The 14,173-nt window shown below is 37.4% G+C and overlaps 2 protein-coding genes across 2 annotated transcripts; one reads left to right on the top strand and one right to left on the bottom strand.

The window, feature by feature from the left end:
- The first annotated feature begins 422 nt into the window (after positions 1-422).
- LOC126615508 (uncharacterized) lies at positions 423-2,735 on the top strand. The gene is made up of 3 exons (XM_050283327.1): positions 423-427; positions 2,170-2,587; positions 2,673-2,735. The coding sequence occupies exons 1-3, from the start codon at positions 423-425 to the stop codon at positions 2,733-2,735; spliced, it is 486 nt and encodes a 161-aa protein (XP_050139284.1).
- Positions 2,736-10,113: 7,378 nt separating this feature from the next.
- On the bottom strand, positions 10,114-13,687 carry LOC126615509 (subtilisin-like protease SBT4.4). Its single transcript, XM_050283328.1, has 9 exons — positions 13,578-13,687; positions 13,237-13,328; positions 12,893-13,142; positions 11,717-12,200; positions 11,539-11,636; positions 11,247-11,465; positions 11,052-11,163; positions 10,754-10,964; positions 10,114-10,679 (listed from the first exon to the last, which is right to left on the bottom strand). Exons 1-9 carry the CDS (start codon positions 13,685-13,687, stop codon positions 10,114-10,116), a joined length of 2,142 nt encoding a protein of 713 aa, XP_050139285.1.
- Between the last annotated feature and the right edge of the window lie 486 nt (positions 13,688-14,173).

Below are 14,173 nucleotides of genomic sequence, written 5' to 3' on the forward strand. Positions count from 1 at the left end.
CAAAAAGATAGATATGCGAGATTAGAAATGCAAGAGGGATTTGCAAATGATTGCTTAAAATGAGTCATTAACAAATTTCTTTTACATATCTTTGTAATGTTCATGTGATACATTTCTAATTCCTCCTATTTAACTTTGTGAGACAGATTTCTTCTTCATTTGCCTAAAATGCATGCCTTGTAGTTTGGGAGTCTCTCACCCAAACATACATGTAGTATTGGGTGCGGTAACTATTTGTAATAACTTTTTATAGTGGAACCTCAACTTCCTTTAATATGCAAGCATATATGCTCCAGATCCATGAAGAAAACTAAGGTTTCAACCCCAAAATTAATTGGCAATAAGGGTTATGACACAACTCCTAATAAACTTTGTGAGGAATTTCTTAATTAACTCTCCGATTTGAAACTTTTCTTACATCCATGCAGTAAGATGAGGAAAAAAGAACTTTGCTTCTAGTAGTTACCGTTTAGCTTATTTTCTATCTTTATAATATAAATAATGTTATTTAAAAAAAAAAAAAAGGGGTTGCAGAAGTTATATAATAGAAAGATGAGAACTTTTTATCTCACCCACACCGCAACAATTCAAAACCCTTTTGACTGACTGTCCCACATCGGCTGTGCATAGAATTGAGCAAGCAAACAATCCTATAAAAGGTAGTTTGCATCCCACATCGGCTGTGCACTGGAAGTGAGCAAGCAAACTGCTCTATAAAACCCACATTCCAAGGCGCTCTTTTCTCAGTCTTTTGGCTAAGATCTGATGTGGTATCTGTTATTGATAGTTTAATATTTTCAGTATTATAAGTATTTTTGAAGTATTTCGTGGTATTATCGGTAATATCGCGATATTATCGATAATATCGCGATATTTTAACGAAAACTTCTTGGATACCTATTAAAATATCGGTAAAGCAAAAATCCGATAATATCGACGAAATATCGTCGATATTATCGATATTTAAAACCTTGGTTATACTTAATGAAAGTATAAATAAACTCTAAGTGTTAGTGAATCTATCGTTTTGATGAGGTACGCATCCTATGAAACTAATTTCAATGATCCAACCGCCAAACTTATTTGTATATGCTTCGAGATCGCATACGCCAAAAATCGCAAAAAACAAACATTCAGAGGTTAAGTAACAGGACAAAACTTTTCGACGGTTATAAAAGAAAAACCACGATTTAACGGTTATTTTAACTCCGATTTTGATGATTTTTTATAGCTACACTCCTTGACCCTATATGAATACAATGAAAGATTCGATCTTCAATTTAAAATATTTACACTAATGGATACCACAAATCTTATGTTATACTTAATGAATTCGATTCAAATGATGACTTGGAATAAATATATTAATTATTTTATATATTGTAATTATTAATTAGACTATGTTTCAATTAGCATGTGATGATATTTTATAATAAAATTATATTTATGTTTTTTATTACATATTTTATTGAAGTTAAATTTTATTTATTAAAATTTTAAAATGTTATATGAGATAACACAAAAAAGAAAAAGCTGGTTATTTTTTTTCTTTGGGTTAAATATTAGGCGGGAAATGGATGAATTGGATGAAATATTAGGTGGGAAACTCTAGGCGGGAAAGGACGAATTCAATGAAATATTAGGCGGGAAAGGACGAATTCGATGAAATATTAGGCGAGAAGTTTCCTGCTTGGTAAACTTAGTGTCGGTTTTAACCGACACTATCATATTTAATGCGACAAAAGTTTCGTTCAACCGACGTTATGTGAAGTATGTCAGAAGTTGGTGTCGGTTAAGACCGACACCAACATTTATTTAAACCAACGCAGTACTTTTATTAAATAGTGTCAGAAAGTTGACTGGGTAGAAAAGTGTGTCAGGTTGGCGTCGGTTTTAACCGACGCCATGTACATTTAATTTGACACCAGTAATTTTTAATTCGATGTCAGTCAATCCATGTCGGTTTAAACCGACGCCAACTAAATACCCATATTTAAACACCTTTCTTTCCCATTTCGTCCGTGCTTTCATTTCTCCCCCAATTTCAATCTTTCTTCTTCTCCTTCCCCATTTCATCCGATCGTCCATTTCTTCTCCTTCACCAAATCTTTTAGAAATTTTATGAGAAACTTCAATACGAACGTTCTGACAGTAACGTTCAAAATCCAGTAGCAAGCATAACAAGTTGAAGTGGAAGAAGGCCGACACTGCGGAGGAAAGGGAGAATAGGCAACCGGCTAGGGTTTCGGAGAGAGAGAATAGGCATTCGAGGAAGCAGAGCAGGAGCAGAGAGAGGCATTCGAGGCGGAGAAGTAGGAGTAGAGAGAAGTATAGAGAAAGATATAGGGATAGGGATAGAGAGAGGAGGATGATGAGGTCTGAGAGCGATTCCGATGGAGGTAGACGACGGAGATGGAGAAGCCGGAGTCGGAGTCCGTCGCCTCGGGATCGGAGAAAGGAGCGGAGGAAAAGTCGGAGCTCGTTACCGAGGGAGAAAGGTTCAGATAGAAGCAAAGGTAAAGTGGGGAAGGAGAGGAATAGAAGCAGTGCTGATCATTCCAAGTTGATTGAAGGCTATGATAAGATGGTATCTGGTGTTATAGTGCATTAATTTCTAAGATATGGGTTTGCTTGGAGCTGTGTATTATAACATTGTGTGTTCTTAAATGCAGCTGAGAAGGATTTCCAGTAGAAATTTTAACAAACTTTTCAGTTTTTCCTCTTCTCCTTCCTGATTTGCTAACCCATTTTTTGGGGGTTAATCTGTTTGTTTGTGTGCGTGTGTGTGTGTGTGTTTTTTTTTTTGGTTATAATCGAGTAGAAGGGAATGAACACAAGGACTTTCAGTGAGGATGTGAATTGCAGGTTTATTTGTTTTTATTATTTACCATTTGGGTTTTTGATTTTGTACACATGATGGTAATCCCAGGCTGTCAGGCTTGAGTCCAAAAGTGTTTATCCTTTAATTAACAAACATTTAACTACAAAATTACTTTTGGACTAATAATTATTAATTAAAAACGAAAAATATTTTTTTATTATTAATATATTTGGTGTCGCTTATGGGTGACATCAGCTAAGTATTTTATTTATTGAGATTGAAGCTAATGTCGGTTACAACTGACAGTAGCTAGATTATTTTATTTATTTAAATGAGGTGATGTCGGTTTGGACCGACAATAAGTGTGATATTTTAATTATTTTTTTGTTAGTTAATGTCAGTTTTGACCGCTATCATATCAGATTTAGATGTCGCTTTTAAGCGACGTAAGTACCGATGTCGCTTTTAAGCGACGTTGTTGTTCTTTTTTATTTTATAATACTTTCCTTCTTGGTGGCGGATTAAGGGGGATAAGCGACGCCAATACCCTTTTGTGACGGTAGTATTGGCGTCACTTTCACTATGCGACATTGCACGACTTAATGTCGGATTTTTACCAAAAATTCGACATTAATTGGTGTTTTTTGTTGCTTTTATAGCGCCACTGATATCTCTTTTTGTAGTAGTGTGTGTTGGATTACCGTACATACCAGCCTTATGTGACTACCTTGATTTATGCATGATGGAACTAAATTACTTTAATAGATCATTTTTCTGGTCTTCTTACTTTTGTTGGAATGTTGTTACTGCAATATGTTAATTTTAGATTGTTTTGTGTCATGGGTTCTGTAGAATTAGTCTTCAGTTGTGTCATGGGTTGTTTTATCCCACAAACAATCATGCCATGAGTGGGATGCTGGATGATTGTTAAAACATGAGACTTATCAAAATGCAAATAGGAAATAACACCTATGTAAGTGTACTATGGTTTTGGCCCTGCATTCTTAGTTGTGTGAGATATACATGGTTGATATCAACTAATTATGCATGTTGCAATTATATTCCATTAATTAATGGGGCTACCTTTATGAATTGAGTATAGGATTTAGATGCATAGTGTTTCGATGGAAACATGAAGGGACAAGGATTGTCTGCCCTCCACTTCTGGTGCCCTCATCGTGCCCTCTTGTTTGTGTGATCACGATTAAGCCATGTTAACATTTTATATTACTATTCATTTTTGTCGTATTATATATATAAAAAAATAATATAAAAATGTTGACGTGGCTTAACCGTGACCACACAAAACAGGAGGGCACGGGGAGGGCACCAGAAGTGGAGGACAGACAATCCTTGTCCAACATGAAGACTGCATTTAGGAGTGTGCATTAAATGTATTTGATGCATCAACATTTTTATTACTTAAAATAACCCCAAAGGTTTGGCTTGTATTCTCATATAGCATTCAACCAACAACATGCCATTAGGCCTCTGTTCTTTACACAAACTAAAACAAATATTAAGTTCTTTGAACACCCAAATTCAAAACCAATAAGTAATGATAATTACATTAGTGTCCTTCCCAATACACAACAAATTGGAACAAAAACTATATATTGTTGTACGCATAATTTACTGAACAACTATGGATGCCATAGAAAGAGGGGTGCGGCAATAGGTAGAGAGAATGAGAGAGATGTGTAATTGTGGATGTGTTCTATTCCACCCCATTGTGCCTTTATTTATAGTAGTAGGATGGGTGAAAACTTTTTCCTTTAGGATTACAACATTTAATAGGTAATCTACTCCTAATAGGAATATAAGAGATATTCCAAGATATACTAGGATTTACACAATCATATTCCTAATCTAATAGGACTGCAACATTCCCCCTTGAGTGTGTAAATACTCAAGTAAATGGCGGATCAGGTCTTTAGTGATGAAGCAAGTATAGTTGATGAAGTCGTCGACACAATGAGCGAATGCGATTCTCAAATCAGCGGAAGAATGCATAAAAAGTAAAACTCACAAAACCTTGCTATGGTAAAACCCAAGGTGGGAGAAAACCCCATAGTCAAGGGGAAAAGTGAGAAGTTGCATTAAGTCAAAACTATACGTCTTTTGAACGCAAGTAGAAGAGCTCATAAGGATATGATCAACCTAGAATGGGTGCCTCCTTAAAACCTAGTAAGCCCTATTTCAACATTGAAATACATGCGAAGAAACAATGATTAAAGGAGGAAGGGTTTGAAACCTTGTAGTGAGAAAGTTTTGAACTTTTGATATGATCATCGCACCGCCAAATGGTGTTATTAGCTAGAAACGATATAGGGTTACTTTTATTTGATAAAAACAAAAGGGTTACTTTGCCACTTAGTACTACGATCTAGTGATATTCATCTTCACTTGTAATTGAGATGTCTTATATTAGATTCTCACCAAATACGAATTCAGACCATATTATTATGGCTAACCCAATATGAGCCTTAGCTCATTCTTCCACCTATTTAGTTTAAATAATATCGTTTACTCAAACAAATAAAATTAAAAAAAAAACCGATAGGGTTACTTTTGTCTATTTTCAAAAAAAAAAAAAATCAATTTTCTTACTTATTGTGAGCCAGAATGGATGAAAAAATGGGGAGTTTATATATATATATATATATATATATATATATATATATATATATATATATATATATTGTCAAACTGGGGAGTTTATGTAGATGGTGCTTTTCTAGTGGCAGAAAGAAATCATACATATGCATCTTGGTTGTGAATTCAATTCTCACCGATTCTGCTCCCCCTAATAGTAAATTATTTAATCCATTAATACTATCATTTAACTAAAAAAAATGAGAAGTTTATTGTTACATCCACCCCTAATTTAAATTGTAATTTCACTAAGTTTGAGTTTATCTTGCTTTTAAAATTATTTTTGGATCTTAATAGGTGTGCCAAAGGGCCCGCCTTTGTTTGTTGTCCCCCGGGTCCAAGCCCTTCATTTCTCTCTCTCGGTCTCACTCCTTCCCTCCCTCACTCTCTCTTCCTTTTTCCTCTTTTTTTTCCCCCGAGTCTCTCTCTTTATTCTCTCATCTTCCCGTCGAACACGCACACACACCCAGTCACCAACCACAACCCGTACCACCTGAGCATAGAGACGTTGAAATCAGGACCTGAAGGTGTGATGCTCCAACAGTGGCACTGCCACTATGCATCTTCGTCCCTAAACAAACTTCGGCGAGTTTGTATCACGTCCGACGTGGGTAAGCTCTGATAACACTCTAAACCTCCCTCTTTTTATCCTCATAATTCATTTCTGATTGTATCTATGTGTTTGGTCATCGAAACTACGAAGAAAAACGTTGGGGAGACTTCCTCAGATTCCGGTGATAAACGGTGGTCGTTTGGCCATCTTTCAGGTCATTTTTCAGCCAACTCCGGTCATCACTCGATCCCCACTTGGTATGATTCTCTTCTCCACATTTCTAGTTACATTTTGGCTTTTGAATCACTCAATTTGGTTAGGTAACGAAGAAGTTATGAAGCTTTGAAAATTCCCAAAACCTCCAGCCAAAATCCAGTTTTCCGACAAGCACCGCCCCTTTCGAGGCGTTTTCCGGCCAAACAACGACGAGTTGGCCGGCGTGCAGAGTATCAATCTCTTCATCTCATTGAGTACTACAACCTTTCATGTTTGGATCACTTGATTTGGATGAGTAACAAAGAAGTTATGAGCCGTGGAAAATCAACTACCAAACCAGCCAAAGGGTGGCCTGAAAACCACCCTCAACCCAGGCCTTTGGGCCGGGTTACCCAACCATTTTTACCCAGGGCCTTTGGGTCGTGCCAAACCCAGGGCTTAGGCCCGTTTAAACCCAAACCCATTTATCTTTATTTTGTTTAATTATAGGCCTTTGGGCCATTACTGTGAGGGCCTAGGGCCCGTGCTTTTTAAACCCCAAACCCTTGTTTTTATTTAGGCCTTTGGGCCTAGAATCCTCCAACCTTTTTTTGTTTTTTGTTTTATTTATTTTGGTTTTAAAGGCCATTGGGCCTTATATGTTAAAGTCCTAAACTCTTTTAGTTTAGAAACCTAAACTCAACTCACCTAAAAGTCTAAGCTTAAACCCTTTAACCCTTCCAACCCTAAACCCTAGCCGGCTCAAATCCTTTTGTGGAATATTTCGTTACGGAATATTCTATTAGCTTTTATGAAATTTAACCGGGACCCTTCTTAGGGTAATTCGATGTTCTGAATCCGTTTCCGACATTCGTTTTCCCAAATTCAATTGCTATTATATAGTTTTATTAATTGGACCCTTTATGTGCTTAGGGGCAATATTTGTGACGTTTTCGTGATTGCTAGTTTGCATGGCTCTTCGGTTGCTAAGTATCTGTGAGTTGATCCCTTCTAAAAATGCATGTTTTAATAGTAGAAATGCATACATGAAAGGCATGATTTAATGATTACGTTTTATGAAACGCTTTGAGATAACATGCTTACTAAAGTTAGTTTGAATTATTACTATTTTTCCTATAACCCATGTTCTTATAGAATATCCGATGGATGACGATATGATATTTAGAACATGTTTCGAACACCTCTTTATAATATAGATGATGGATGACTTTATACTATGAAGTTGTTTTTCAATATATATATGTTCAATGGTTTTGTACTTACCTAGTGGTCATTTCCGCTATGGGACGTAGGGATAGATTCCGGTCCGTCCCGGACAACGGTTTGGTGTTGGCATAGGGCCTGGAGTGTGTTTCCTCTGGCTATTTAGCACAGGGACAGGGAGCCGGCATGAGGCCTGAAGTGTATTTTCCTCTGACTGTCTGCTCAGAGACGGGGAGCCGGCATGGGGCCTGGGGGTTATCGGACAAATCACTAGTGATTATTATATATAAAAGTTATGATTTGAGATATTGCACGGCATGCTAGGTTTCTAAAAACCTATGTTTATCATGATATATATGTGTTTTCATAAACCCTGGGGGTTAGTATGTTGATAACTATTTTATTATATCTATATCAACTTGGTCCACTCATGTTTGTTTTGCGCCCCCTTCAGAACTTAGAATCGAGGCATACGATCCCGGCATCCAGGCACTTCCGCATCGGTATCTTCGAGTCCTTTCGGTGTAGGATCCATCCTTTGTTTCATTCAATTTTATATTATTTCTTTCGGTGTTCTAATTAGTCATATGCTCTGAACACGTTCCTTAAATGCATATTCCTTATTCTTTTACAATTATAAGTTTTATCTATTCCTTGTTTTCCGCATTGCACTCAATAAATGGCTTTTGTCACCCTCGGATGTCGGCCAGCACGTGCCTATCCTGATATTCGGGGAATATCGGGATCGGGGCGTGTCATTTATACTCGCGCCCAACTTTTATCTCTTCCCACCTAACAATCTCTTTCCGCCAACAAAATTTTAGAATTGGAACTATTATTTCTCCTCACCTAGCCATTCCTCCAAAATTATCCCTTTAATAATAAACCTAATTGAAGTCCACACTCTTTGGTTTTGGATTAAACATTTGAAAGTATTATGTAGCATTTGGGCTGAAAAAATTGAAAAATAATGAGTTTTGTTGGATGAGAGAAACTAGGGCTAGTTCGGTATGGAATACCAAACCGAAATCCTTATTCCGATTCTCAAACCGAAGTTTTCAAGAATCCCAATTTCAAGACCAATTCCAAACCAAATTTTTTGAAATCCCAATTTTCGGAAATCCCAAAATAATTTCAGGATTTCGGGACAAATCGGAATCCCGAAATAGTTTTGGGCTCATGTGTCAAAACAATCGTAGAAACTTGGCTTACAGCTAAACAGTTTAGCTAAAGTAGCAAATACACACACGAATTCAGAGAAAGTCTTGGCAAAACATTATGCTATTACAACATTCATTGAAAAATAAAGAAAACTATCCTCCCCCAGAATCTCCAAGGCAAGAAACCAAAATCACTGGCCTAAATTTTCTCTCATGCCTGTAAAGAAAGAGAGAGGACTGTAAGAAACATAGAATTCAAATATGGATGGTATCTTGCCAATAAAACAAATCTAATCCAGTTTTATGAAGACTTCGTGGTTAAAAATTCCAAAAATTAATATCGTGAATTGATAAAAAAAAAATGAATTTCTTTGAACTTGCCTTGCTAGCAATGTTGTGGGAAACACAAAACCCTAGAATTCAAATGAAATTGAAAACCCCCAAATCCAAAACCCTAGAATTCAAATTCCCAAATTAAAAACGAATTGAAGCCACAAACAGACTTTACCACATCAAGATTACCAGATGAAGACAAGAATATTATCTTAATGAAGAGAGAAGTAGAAGGAAGCGGAGGTGGTTGTATTGATTATTGAATGCAGAGGAAGTTGTCAAATGCAAAAAGAAAATGGAAGACTGGAGTCTGGATGTAGTGTGAAGGTAAGGGGGAGAGAGAGAGAAAGAGAGAGAGAGAGAGAGAGATTTGTGGGTTTGAACTAAAAGGAGTACAGGAGTCGGTAGGGAAGGAAGTGAAGGTGAGGTGAGGTCAGAGAGTTTGGCGGAGAGGTCAGAGAGTGAAGGGGAAGGTGAGGTTGAGTTTCATTTTGAATGAATGGCTAAGATTAATTCTCTACCAATCCAATGGTTTATAATATCTAAAACTATATATATTTTAACTTCTGTTTGGTTTGGGATTACCGAAAAAATTAGATTGTGAGACTGATTCCCATACCGAAAAGGTCGGGATCAGTACCAAAATTTTCGGGATTTTTGGTTAGGGATTTTTTTCGGTACGGTTCGGGATTTTCGGTATTTTTTCCCACCCCTATGAGAAACTATGGGTGGTGGCCTACATAAAATGTTCGGCAGTAGTATGCCGAAGTCCTTGATGTTCGCAGCCAATTTCTCTTATATTTGATGGTCCATTTTATTACCTTAGACACCCTTTTTTTTTTCTTCATTTTTTGTGCTCTCAACATTGGATTCTACAAGAATATATAGTATCGAGGATGAACAAATCGTCATATATAATGAAAGTAACTGCATAACACAATTAATATTTTTCAAGGCCACCGAAGTTAATGGTCTGAAAGTATCCCGAAATGTTACATTTTCTCCTCATAATCATTATATATGACGATTTGTTCATCCTCGATACTATATATTCTTGTAGAATCCAATGTTGAGAGCACAAAAGGGTAAAAAATGCAAACGGACTTCAGTAAATTTAGTTTCTTTTATTTCCATTCATCTAAAACCCTTTCAAAATGTAAATATATCATTGCTCATGAAACCATGTTCTGTTGCTTCTGTTGAATATATGCATATACAACAATCGGACTTCTAACACTGTGAACCCCGTCAGACCAAACCAGTGATCCAGATACTTGTGATTGATCTGGCAAGCCGCTTCCAACAACGGTCACGTCAAAATCCTTCTCCTCATTTAAGGACTTGAACGAAAGAAGTTCAGGCACTACTTTGATATCTACTTTCGAATTCAAGAAGATTTTGGCCTTGTAAGTGGAGTTTGCAAGGCCTACATTTTTAACCCTTCTATGAAAATTAACTGAAAAGGGATTGGTTGGTTCAACTTTAGCTCTCATTGAAGGGTAATTGTGATCCTTTGCAGATCCTTTAGCAGAACCTATAGGGCATGTGCTGTTTTTATCTCCTGATATTTGTCTAACTTTGCCTTCATCATAGATTGTGCATAACAAGTTTATGTAATCTTCTTCAGAAGCTTCATACACGAGCCCTGGGTTTATAGCATTTACAGGATTTATATGCCCCGATCCATAAGCAAATGCACCAGTAGAAATGTTGTTGTTGGTATGGTTCTTGGACCAAGCTACATGAGACCAAAAAAAGTTAGCGAAAGAAAATGTGTGACTAATCAATTAGCAGCTGTTTTGCGGATAATACCGGTAGTCAGAAGAGATGATTTGATGGCCGCTGGAGACCATTCAGGGTGGAATGCTTTAACATATGCAGATGCACCAGCAGCGTGGGGGCAAGACATGGAGGTTCCGTATAGTATATTGTAGTTTGCACGCCTCTTGTCTTGTGGGACTGTAATAGGAAGTTCAGGTGGATACGTAGTCAAGATATCTACCCCTGGGGCAGTTATATCTGGCTGAAACCACAGTGGAATGTAATTGTTATTACCACATGCATCACTGAAATTTTATGACAGATAATGAAAGGTGGCATGAAACATTACCTTAATTATATCAGGTAAAATTAGATTCGGTCCACGCGAAGAGAAGTAAGCGACTGTAGGTGCACCAGGTTCTTTTATGACTTCACTTTTAAATATGTTTGCTTGAGGATCCCTGTAAATAATACAAGCATAAGTAAACTTAAAGAGAAAATTTGTTGAGACAATCCCCTTATGAGTATCGAAAAGAATCTATACCTAGTGGAGTTCATGTAGGACCTGACCAAATTATACTCTTCCTTCATTAACGTTGTTGAGGCCAATAAGGGAACAAGAGAAACGTTATATCCAACTTCATTAAGTGTAACTGAACCAAGTGCTCCAGATTTGTAAGCCGCTCTATCTCCTTGTATCTCATCGCATACCACTATCTTTCCCTTAACCAAATCACTATCCAAGCATCCTTCTTCACAATTTCTGTAAAGCAATTTTATGTTAACAATTCAGGTTATAATTTCTGCAATTAAAAAGAAACGGACACAAGAATTACCGTGCATCTTCTGCAGTGCAATTTTTCGTTCCAGCATCTTTTCCATATATCAGAGGAAAACTTGTTCCATTTAATACGAAAGTGTTAGTTGAATTACCCTGTTTTATAAGATGATTAAAACGCACTAAAATAAAAAATAAATTAATTTCTGAGGATAAAGGAAGTTGAAGAGACGTACGACAAGGGTGGTTCCACTTGCAAGAACAATCTTGTCAACAAAGTAGCGATCTGTGTTACTTGCCGCAACTGTCAATATCCATGGTGCTACACTTGACACAGAAGCAATACCAAGACCCAAATTGCCTAGAGCCTGTGAAGTCAGTATCCCTTTCTTCATTGCATGAAAATCACCAATTGCAATGACATCCTCATCCAAATTAATCGGATCTAATTGTCCAAGTGAAATTGTAATGATGTTAACTCCATCAGCAATAGCATCATCAAAAGCAGCCAGTAAAGTGTGATCTTGGCAGCATGGAATACAGACTTGATGTGCTGCAATTTTCGCAGCAGGAACGCCTCCTCTTGCAGTACCGTTTGCTAGTCCATAAAAATTTACATCCTTAACAGCATTGCCTGCCACAGTTGAGGCAGTGTGAGTTCCATGACCGATTTCATCCCTTGCAGACTCGTATCCATAATGTCGAGCTCCAATGAGCTTGCTGAAAAATAAGCATTAATTTCGGTGTCAAAACTCGAACGGAATCTAGACTGAGTTCAATGCGTATTTGTCCCGAGTGTAGCTTTTTGTCTCAATGCCACAAGATGGCTCAAGAGAAAGAGAAAGTAGACGTGTATGCTTGCCTATAAAGTAAATGAAAGCGAAATAGAAACTAAAACAAGAAACGAAGTGTAATTATTTCAGATGAAGTCAAGATTATAAACGTTCACAAAAGTAAAATCTAGACCGAGCTACTAAACCTGTTTCTACTATTTCAGATGAAGTCAAGATTATAATCATTCACAAAAGCAAAATCTAGACCGAGCTACATAACTTGTAATGTAAATTGACTAGAAATGTTAAAAAGCAATAAAGTTTTAGCAAGTTTTAGAGTAAAATGAGATGATCGTCCAAGCCTTGATTTTGTGCTTCAAAGTTGGTGGGCCGAAGTCATACGACTTTTGCGTATATAAAAATGGAAATACCACATAACAGGCCTTGTTTTTATTTGTGGCCCAAACAACTATGCCATATTTTTGTACGGGACTTTTCATTTTCTCAATTTATGTATAGTTTCATCATTCTTTTTGGAGGAATTTTCACTACACTTTAAAGCAACAAATCTAAAAAATGAGGTGGTTTGAATGAGCCTGTACTATTACTAAATAAGCGATGATAATTGAGGGAACATACTTGTTGCAAGTGAAATTTTTGCCACCGTCACAAACACCTTTCCATCCCTTAGGAGGAGGACCGAGACCTTCGTCCTTAAAGCTATCAGATTCAGGCCAAATGCCAGTGTCAAACACACCGACAATAATATCACTCTCAACAATTGAAGAATTTCGACTGATTTCCTCAGTTAAACCCATGAAGTCCCACGATCTTGTTGTTTGAAGTTGAAGCGTTCTGCTTGGAAAGATAGAGACTACTTCCTTCATATCTGCAAATTCGCGGTTTACAAACCTGTCATTCTCAAAGAAAACCATATTATATGCTCTTTTTAATGCAATAATAAAGAATCAAAGAGCACATACTCGCAAGTTTATCTTTTTCCATGTCAGTGAGGTTGGCAGCAAATCCGTTGAAACTCCTTTTGTAACTCCTTACCAATAAATTTTCCGGTGAACTGAGAGAGAGAGAGAGAGAGAGAGAGAGAGAGAGAGAGAGAGAGAGAGAGGAGGGGGAGGGGGGGGGGGGAGGGAGAGAGAGAGGAGGGGGAGGGGGGGGGGGAGGGAGAGAGAGAGGAGGGGGAGGGGGGGGGGAGGGAGAGAGAGAGGAGGGGGAGGGGGGGGGGGGAGGGAGAGAGAGAGAGCATGAGAACTAGCTTATAAGTTACAGCAACAATCGAAATGAAAAGGTAAAGATCTAGAAAGACTATCTATCCTCAACGACACTGTGTAGAATACTAAGGTGGTGAGCCAACGGTGAGTACGCCGGATCTCCATCAGGAAGGGAACCCATGTACACTATATAGACCTGCATCATCCTTGTCGTCGCGTTTAAATTTTTATCAAGTTAAAAAAAAACAGAGCATCAACGTAATCAAGCAAATTGAAGCCTATTGTTTTTTATACAAATGATTCATACCTTTCTTTCTTCATCGGTGGCCTTGCACAATAAGCTCATGCTAAGAATAAAAATGGAGAATGTTGAAATGTAACCTTGTCTTGGCCCAAGACAATTGATCCGGCCCATACACAAAGAAAGATCCATGCATATGCTAGAGAATTCTAACAAAGTTCAAGTTGGTGGAAGAGTCTAGAAGAATGGTGAGGATTTCACCAACATACAATATTATTGTAGATAATTCTAGCTTAGGAAGGTAGTGGAATTATCTATATATCTCTAGCATGATGCTTTCATGCTTCTCCAAGGTTCCATCCATGCTTATAAAAGGAGAAGGCATCCACACCATTTGCAACAATCAAGAGAGCAAGTAGTGAGAAGTGAGAAGAAGCAACAAAGCTTCTA

Source organism: Malus sylvestris, chromosome 3 (assembly GCF_916048215.2).
Source record: "Malus sylvestris chromosome 3, drMalSylv7.2, whole genome shotgun sequence".
NCBI classification, from domain to species: Eukaryota; Viridiplantae; Streptophyta; class Magnoliopsida; order Rosales; family Rosaceae; genus Malus; species Malus sylvestris.